Source organism: Poecilia latipinna, unplaced genomic scaffold, assembly GCF_001443285.1.
Source record: "Poecilia latipinna isolate Pla-1442-1.1 unplaced genomic scaffold, P_latipinna-1.0 Scaffold2980, whole genome shotgun sequence".
Taxonomy (NCBI): Eukaryota; Metazoa; Chordata; class Actinopteri; order Cyprinodontiformes; family Poeciliidae; genus Poecilia; species Poecilia latipinna.
The window spans coordinates 4,836-12,981 of record NW_015115596.1 but is presented as its reverse complement, the minus strand read 5'-3'; the positions used below and the strand labels follow the sequence as shown (position 1 = coordinate 12,981).

General features: G+C 53.3%; 1 protein-coding gene across 1 annotated transcript in view; it reads right to left on the bottom strand.

Moving 5' to 3' along the window:
• LOC106939775 (ATP-binding cassette sub-family A member 1-like) overlaps nucleotides 1–6,361 on the bottom strand; it is a 43,216-nt gene extending 36,855 nt beyond the window's left edge. Inside the window, exons 1-20 of the mRNA XM_015022316.1 lie at nucleotides 6,191–6,361; nucleotides 5,998–6,114; nucleotides 5,701–5,889; nucleotides 5,408–5,613; nucleotides 5,043–5,219; nucleotides 4,651–4,873; nucleotides 4,357–4,578; nucleotides 4,076–4,280; nucleotides 3,894–4,004; nucleotides 3,619–3,793; nucleotides 2,993–3,124; nucleotides 2,634–2,911; nucleotides 2,330–2,550; nucleotides 1,707–1,782; nucleotides 1,394–1,626; nucleotides 1,256–1,307; nucleotides 702–824; nucleotides 483–631; nucleotides 278–402; nucleotides 109–207 (exon numbers count right to left, since the gene is read on the bottom strand). Of these exons, the coding sequence (XP_014877802.1) occupies nucleotides 109–207; nucleotides 278–402; nucleotides 483–631; nucleotides 702–824; nucleotides 1,256–1,307; nucleotides 1,394–1,626; nucleotides 1,707–1,782; nucleotides 2,330–2,550; nucleotides 2,634–2,911; nucleotides 2,993–3,124; nucleotides 3,619–3,793; nucleotides 3,894–4,004; nucleotides 4,076–4,280; nucleotides 4,357–4,578; nucleotides 4,651–4,873; nucleotides 5,043–5,219; nucleotides 5,408–5,613; nucleotides 5,701–5,889; nucleotides 5,998–6,114; nucleotides 6,191–6,286 (3,209 nt within the window). The 5' untranslated portion in view covers nucleotides 6,287–6,361. The remainder of the gene's footprint in view (nucleotides 1–108; nucleotides 208–277; nucleotides 403–482; nucleotides 632–701; nucleotides 825–1,255; nucleotides 1,308–1,393; nucleotides 1,627–1,706; nucleotides 1,783–2,329; nucleotides 2,551–2,633; nucleotides 2,912–2,992; nucleotides 3,125–3,618; nucleotides 3,794–3,893; nucleotides 4,005–4,075; nucleotides 4,281–4,356; nucleotides 4,579–4,650; nucleotides 4,874–5,042; nucleotides 5,220–5,407; nucleotides 5,614–5,700; nucleotides 5,890–5,997; nucleotides 6,115–6,190) is intronic.
• Nucleotides 6,362–8,146: the final 1,785 nt, after the last annotated feature.

The following is an 8,146-nucleotide window of genomic DNA, read 5'->3' as shown; positions in this document are numbered from 1 at the left end:
AGCCAGGAGGAAGGAGGCGCAGCCAGGAGGAAGGAGGCGCAGCCAGGAGGGAAGAGGCGGAGCCAGAAGGGAAAAGGTTCCAGGTTTCCTGATGAATGGCGTTCTTACCGGATGGAGTACCCGTCCATGCAGCGCGTCCCGAAGCCCGGCGGGTCCAACAGAGCATTCAGTAACTTCTGCATGTTGGCGTCTCCTGGTGCGTCATCGCTGCCGGCAGACAGTCAGACTCAAACCTGCAATCTGACGGCCCTGAAGCTGGCCTGTGGCGGCGGCATACCTGAAGAAAGTCACCTGGTCCTCGTACATCCAGGGCTGCAGCTCCAGGCTGGGGTACTTCCCGAACGGAGGGACAATGAGGCTGAAGACCAGCGCGATGCAGACAAACACGGCCGGAAGGACAATCTGGCAACACATGCACAGCTCAGAGACCAAGCGGACACACGGGCCGGCCGCAGCACAGCAGGTCGCAGGCGAGGAGCTACCTGAGCAAAGAATCCCTTCCTGGAGCGCCGGGCGTACAGGAAGCGCTTCCACATCAGTGCCACAAACTGCTGCCTCTTCAGGCTCCAACCCATCACCTGGACCGAACCTTTCCCCTCGGTGCCGCCCAGACAGTCCGTCTCCCTGCAGTCTGACAGGAAACACGGCGGGTCACCTGACGGGTCGCCTACCCTGAGTGGGCGGCTGGGGAGTGTTTGTACCGGCGTCTCCATCGGAGTCGTTGCAGTCATTGTCATCCTCGGTGTTCGGCCTCAGGCAGCTCTGATGGTCGCCGCCTCCAAAGGCATGAGTCCTCCTGCGCCGCCAAACAGGAAGTGTCCCATCTGAACGCAGAGACGCACATCCTGGCTTTGATTTTATGCTAACCATTGTCTGTCTGTCTTCTCCTTCTAGTTTGTTTATTCATTTAAGGATCCCCGTTAGTCTCTACTGTAGGAGAGATTATTCCACATCAACGTCTCTACAAGAATGCATAACGCTAGCTGATTCTGAGGCTCACTAAATCAGTTTCTGATTCTGCTGCATTTCATCACTTTAAAGTTTCATGAGACATAAAGTTCACCCAACTCATGAAGATGGGGAACATTTTAAGACAGTAAATGGTTTAAAAGGCTCAAAAATGGCAGCCAACTTAAAAAAACACTGGTTGTCCTGAAACTCAAGGGGCTCATGGGAAATGTGGAAATCCTCCGACCTGAGGGGTTAGCATGCTAATGTTTATATGCTGCTGTATCCTAGCCTACTTCCTGCTCACCTGATGGTACTTCAGTGTCCACTCCATTATCTTCAGCCACCTTCAGGAAAATCTGCCAAATGAGAAACAATCAGATGCCATTAGTGGATCAGAGCCTGTGTCTGAGTTTCAGCAGGAAGCCGGTTCCAGGCGCTGCACCTCCTCCAGCGTAGTGTCGGACACGCCGTAGCTGGAGATGCCCAGCTCCTGCAGCTTCAGGTCCAGCTCTCTGAAGAGCGCCACGAAGGCGCCGTCCTTGGCGGCGCTGTATGGGAGGACGTAGGTCAGCTCGTGGCCCAGGTCCTCCACCAGGCGGGCGGCCGGGACGTGGCGCAGGATGAGGCCGGAGACGCAGGAAGAATCCGGCGGTGTGCAGGTGGCGGCAGCGTGGTCTGAGGATGGAGAGATGGGAAGCCATCAGCTCCAGCTCCGGGTGAGCGAATAAAACGCTGCACAGAAACAGGAAGCTCACCGATAGCGGCTGCCTCACTTTCATGTTCGCTGCCGAGTCCGGCGTCGCTACTGCTGACCGAGTCGCTCTCCTCATCCTGAAACCACATCCAGACGGTCAGCGGACTAAACAGGAACCATGTGACCGCTGATGGCATGAGGTTCAAACACATACAGATGTTTTGGATAAAGGCGGGTCTTAGCGCTGTCAATCATCCTCTGTGTGGCGCCGCAACAAGCACAGCCTGCTAGGCTAGTTAGCATAGTAATTGATGATGGCAGATAAACAGTTTCTCTGTAATGTTAAGTTGCTTCTCCACCATCAGCACATTTAGAACCAAGTACATGTGGTTGGCTGACAGCGCTAAGCCCCGCCTCCTGGCTCTGATTGGTTGTTTTTGGTGCATTTCTTCAGATGATAACAGCAGCTCAGGGAGAAGGTCGATCTGATCACAGGTTATCAAATTATCTATTTGGACAAATGCATACAAAAATTCTTTGTAAAAGTTACAAACTGTGGCTTTAAATGGGAAAAATTTATTTTGGTAAATTGTCCAGAATTTGTGTGTCTGCATGTTAAGTGTGCACCACAGTTCTGTTATTGCCTTTTATGTTCATGTATGTGAATGCTAAGTTGGAACCAACCTTCTTGGTGAAGGACACGGTGCTGGACGAGTTCCTGCAGGAGCTGAGCGACGGCTCCGCCTCCTTCTTCACCAGCGTCAGGTAGTATCCCGTCCCCAGCTGCGTCTTCAGATACAGAGACGAGCCCACGCAGCACAGCTTGCCGTGTGAGATGATGGCGATGCGGTCCCCCAGGATGTCTGCCTCGTCCATGTGGTGGGTGGACAGTATGATGGTGCGGCCTGACGGGGGGTGGACATTTAATCTGTCTGAGACCAAACTCAGCAGCAGCAGAACAACCAACTGACCAACCAGAGAGCCTCACCCTGCCGGTACTTCAGCAGCAGGTCCCAGATGCCTCTGCGGGCGTAGGGGTCGACTCCGGCCGTGGGCTCGTCCAGGATCACCACTTTGGCCCCCCCGACGAAGGCCAGGGCAACCGACAGCTTCCTCTGCATGCCGCCAGACAGCGTGCTGGTCCTGGAGAACCGCTTGTGAGGCAGCCCCGTGTCCTGCAGGATGTGCTCGATCTCAGCCGACACCTGCTCCTCTGACAGCCCTTTGAGCCGCGCGTAGAACCAGATGTGCTCCTCCACCGTCAGCCTATAGGGGGCGGGCCCACACACCGGGTCACATGACCGATCAAGGAAGGAGTTCCTGGCTGCTAAGGTGAGGAGAACTCACATGCTGAAGAGGACGTTGTGCTGAGGACAGACGCCCAGGCTTTGCCTGATTGCGCTCAGATCTGTCCGGATGTCCTTCCCCAGGATGTAGGCGGTGCCGGAGGTCGGCGGGAACAGGCCGGTCAGGATGGACCTGTAGGGGGGTTGGAGGGGATAAAGATCCTGGTTCTCAGCAACTTCACCTGCCTCTACTCCTCCCTGACCCTTGACCTTCCACTATAGACCCTGAACCTGCATCAGAACCATCCCCGATTCTCTAAACAGGTAAAGTGCTTTATAAAGTCCAGAGGACTCCAAAGCCATTCACCCTCTTATGGTGGAGAGCTACTGCATAGTAGCCACAGCTTAGCCGAGGCCAGTCTGCCATGCACCGGCGCCACCTGTTGGCCCCTCCACCGGAAAACAAGGTGGGAGAAGCATCTTGCCCAAGGGCACAATGACAGACCGGGGATCGAACTGGCAACCCACCGATTGCAGGATGAACTCTCAGAGCCCTTTAATGTGGATGAAGTGATAAAAAAACCCTTCATCCACATTAAAACCCTGAACCTGTTTCAGAACCATCCCTGCCCATCGACCTGGACCCGCCTCTGACTCGGGTTCTGACAGGTCCGGTCCAACACTCACATGGTGGTGGTCTTTCCAGCGCCGTTGTGTCCCAGAAAGGAGGTGATTTGTCCCTCGTAGAATCCCAGAGTCAGTCCGTCCACAGCCAGTTTCTTTCCGTGACGGTAAACCTTCACCAGGTTCTCGATGTAGACTCCCGGCTCCAAGTGGGCCGGCTCCTCCTCCACACACACAGCTGGAAACAGGAAGACTCTTTCATAGTAAAAGCTTCCTCTAGTTCTAATCAAGTACTTTTCTTGATGCTCAAGTGTTGCAGAGAGTCCAATGGTTCTCACCTGCAGCGTTTCCTTTCCGGTTCAGTGGAAGCTTGTTGGACTTCCCCTCCTCTCCAAACCAGTAGGACTTGGTGAAGGGGAAGTACCAGGGCCGAGGGATGCCGTACTGACCTGAGGACCGACAGGACAAACCTCAGCAGTCTGCCGGAATCTTTCAGAGGTCAGACTCATGGGGAAGTTACCTGGAAACACGGCCTCGATGTACCAGGTGAGGACTCCGTACAGGAAGGAGTCAAAGTACATCATGATGATGGTGGTGCGGAGGCTGAACTCGTCTTCCTGAAGAGGACTCGACACCAGGTTCTTCCACTGGATCCCGACACCCTGCTCCTCAAACAGCGCAAAGTACTCGCAGCCGAAGCCAAAGGTCACAGGGGACAGCAGGCTCTACAGGACGAGAGGACATGTGACCTTTCAGACCAATCAACACGCAGCATCGGTAAAGCAAGGCGGGCCGACTCACAGCAAACACTTTGACTCCGTATCCGATGTAGTCCTGCCAGGCAACGCAGAGGACGTAGGGCAGGTAGAGGGTGAAGTAGATGATGCCTCCGCAGGCGGCGGCCAGGTTGGCGCGAGCAAACATGGTGCTGATGAGGAAGCACTGCATGATGGTGACCACGGCGTACGATCCCAGGAAGACGAAGATGATGCCAGGGTCACTGTAGGGCAGCAGGTTCCCCTTCTGTAGAGTCCAAAGAAAAAATTTCAGCAACCTCCTACGAGACGTCGGTCCAGACCCAGTTCAGGCTGTTACCTTCAGGACCAGAACCAGCAGTGCAGCGCTGATGAGCAGCGGAACCAGGCTGCTGATGAACCAGCTCAGCCACAGGATGCCGTTGTCCAGGCCCATGATCCTCATGGTCTCCTTCAGCCGCGCCTCCTTCTCGTACACCACGCTCTTCAGGATGATGGACACCGAGTACATCCAGGCCAGCGTCATGAAGAGTGGCATGGAGCGGCTCATCACCCGCAGGAAGCTGCAGCCACACGGTGAGGCGAGTCAGTACAGCGATGACTCGGTGCAGAGACACATCGGTACCAAGACGTGTTGAAACCACCAGTACCACGTGGGTACCGTGATGACTCGGTACAGAGACAGCATGGACACGGTGAGACGAGCCGAGTTGTCACGGTGACTCTCCTTACATGTCGTCCACGTAGCACGGATACGGCATCTGCTGGATGTAGACGCCGGTCTTCTCCTTGATGCCGGTCAGCGCTCTGACGATGCCTTGCTCAATGATATCCTGCAGGTACAAGAACCCGCCCCAGATGTACCGCATGTCCTCAAACGGATCGGCCCGAGGACCCGGGTCCCAGTAACTGGAGGGGAAAGAGACAGAACAGGTGAAACATCAAAACCAGGAGAACAGGGCCATGAAACAAAGTCAGAACCAGTTCCAGAACCAGAACCGATCTCAGCAGGAAGCAGATCCAGTTTCATTAGGAACCAGAACTGGTCCAGAACCACCTCCAGCTGGGAGCCACCCACCAGAACCCGAGTGACTTACGCGTCTTTGATCTTGTTGGTCCGCTCCACGTTGTCGATGTCCATGCGCAGCTTATAGTTGACCTTTGGCGGCAGCTCGGTGGTGTTGGGTCCAATGTCGGGGAAAACGATCCCGGCCCAGAACTTCCGGTCCTCCAGCAGAACCATGGAGCGGTTGACGAGCCGCTCCTCAGTGGACACTGGCTCCAGCTTGTCCAAGTTCACACACTGACGGAGACAAAGATGGGTCAGGTCCGGTCCGCCGCAATGGGGTGGGTCCAACAGCCGGATCAGAACCAGCAGAACCTCACTGACCTCCATGAAGCGAGAAATGCTCATGATGGCTTGGTCGGTCTCATTGAACACCTCCCTCCAGGTGAGGGCGCCACTGGGCAGCTCTGCCGGCTGCGTGGACAGGAAGTTGGCGACGTCGGCCACGGTCCAATCGGTGCCGGCCAGCTGAGCGTGGAAGAAGCTGGCGGTGACGTTGTTCTTCAGCAGAGTCTGAGGGAGGAGACAATCAGTGGCCTACAGGTGACCTGGTGGGCGGAGCCTCCTATGCTCCTCCCCCTTAATGACAGGCAGAATGAGTGGTGGGCGGAGCCTGTTTACCCTGATTACGTCCATTTGCTGACTGCTCTCCATGAACTCCCACACTCTGGGTCTCATCTCCTCCCACATGCCGCCCAGGTCCCTGAACACACCTAGCTCCTGGAAGGTCCGGTTCACCTGAAGGCACCGCAGAGCCACCATCACACAGGCTGCAGCTCCTCCTCCTGATATCTGACAGGAAGTGACATCATACCTCGTGGATGATCCTCTGGGTGGCCGGGGTGTTGGGGGTGTACAGGATCTTCCCCAGCAGCAGAGGCTTCAGGGCCTGCCAGATCATCCGGGACATCGGGTTGGAATCCAAGTTCTGGACCAGGCTGTTGCAAAATGGAGCTGCACCACACACACACAGTTAGAAACACACACACACACACAGTTAGAAACACACACACACACATGTTTGTGTGGCTATCTTTGTGGGGTCTTTCCATTGACTTCCATTCATTTCTACATCCTAACTCCAACCAACCAAAACTCAAATCACACCTTAGTCCTAAATCTGACCCCTGACCCAAAAGCAGCGTTTCCCCTTGTGGGGCCCAGGCTTCGGTCCAACATGGAGCAGTGGGTCCCCACAGCGTAGTGTGTGTCAGGAAAATGGTCCCCATAACGTATTACACACACACACACACAGCTAAAACTTTTGTTAAACTGTATGTTTAATGAGTTTAAGGTGAAACTGTTTGGTGTCATATTTTTGAACCACAGAAATTATATATTCTTGATCTTGTGTTTCCTTTTCCTGGTGAATATTTTTAAAAATGTCCGCTGTGGTTGTAATGATTGTCTGCTAATGCTAAATACATAACAAAAATTAGCAGAAGCTAATGTTAACCATTAATATGACCGTCTCATCTCCTTCCTGGTTCCTCCATTTCTGATTCTGCTGCATTTTATTACGTTAATGAATAGGGGGCGCTGTGGCGCTGCAGGGCAAAGCACAACAAACATATGGAGGCGTTAGTCCTAGACGCAGACGTCACAGTTTCGATTCCCGGCCTGATGACGTTTACTGCATGTCCACCCAGTTTCCTGTCTGACCTCCCTCAAATAAAGGCCAGAGTATAAATAGAGTGAATAAAGTGGAAAACATCTTGATGACGCATAAAGCTCATTAAAGTCATCAAAACATTTTATCGTAACAATTGGTTTGAAAGACTCAAAAATGGGGGCCATGTTGAAAAATGGTCGTCATCTTGAAATTCAGGTGGCTGATGGGAAATAAAACAACACCTGAGGGATGAGTGCAGATTTTCATACCATTTCATACCATTATCCTTCCCTGAAAGATTTTCACAGTAACAAGCTGCATTATACCAGTCAGACCCAGTCAGAACCACTTAGAACCAGTCAGACCCAGTTAGAACCAGCCAGTTCCAGTTAGAACCAATCAGAACCAGTTAGAACCACTTAGAACCAATCAGAACCAGGTAGAACCAGACAGACCCAGTCAGAACCAGTCCAACCCAGTTAGAACCAATCAGAACCAGTCAGAACCAGCCAGTTCCAGTTAGAACCAGTCAGACCCAGTTAGAACCACTCAGAACCAGTCAGAACCACTTAGAACCAGGCAGTCCCAGTTAGAAACAGTCAGAACCAGTCAGACCCAGTTAGAACCAATCAGAACCAGTTAGAACCAGACAGATCCAGTTAGAACCAGCCAGTCCCAGTTAGAACCAGCCAGTCCCAGTTAGAACCAGCCAGTCCCAGTTAGAACCAGTCAGAACCAGTCAGATCCAGTCAGACCCAGCCAGTCCCAGTTAGAACCAGTCAGAACCAGCCAGACCAGTTAGAACCAATCAGAACCAGTTAGACCCAGTCAGACCCAGTTAGAACCAATCAGAACCAGACAGACCCAGTTAGAACCAGTTAGAACCAATCAGAACCAGCCAGTTCCAGTTAGAACCAGACAGATCCAGTTAGAACCAGTCAGAACCAGTCAGACCCAGCCAGTCCCAGTTAGAACCAGCCAGTTCCAGTTAGAAACAGTCAGAACCAGTCAGACCCAGCCAGACCCAGTTAGAACCAATCAGAACCAGTTAGAACCAGACAGATCCAGTTAGAACCAGCCAGTCCCAGTTAGAACCAGCCAGTCCCAGTTAGAACCAGCCAGTCCCAGTTAGAACCAGTCAGAACCAGTCAGATCCAG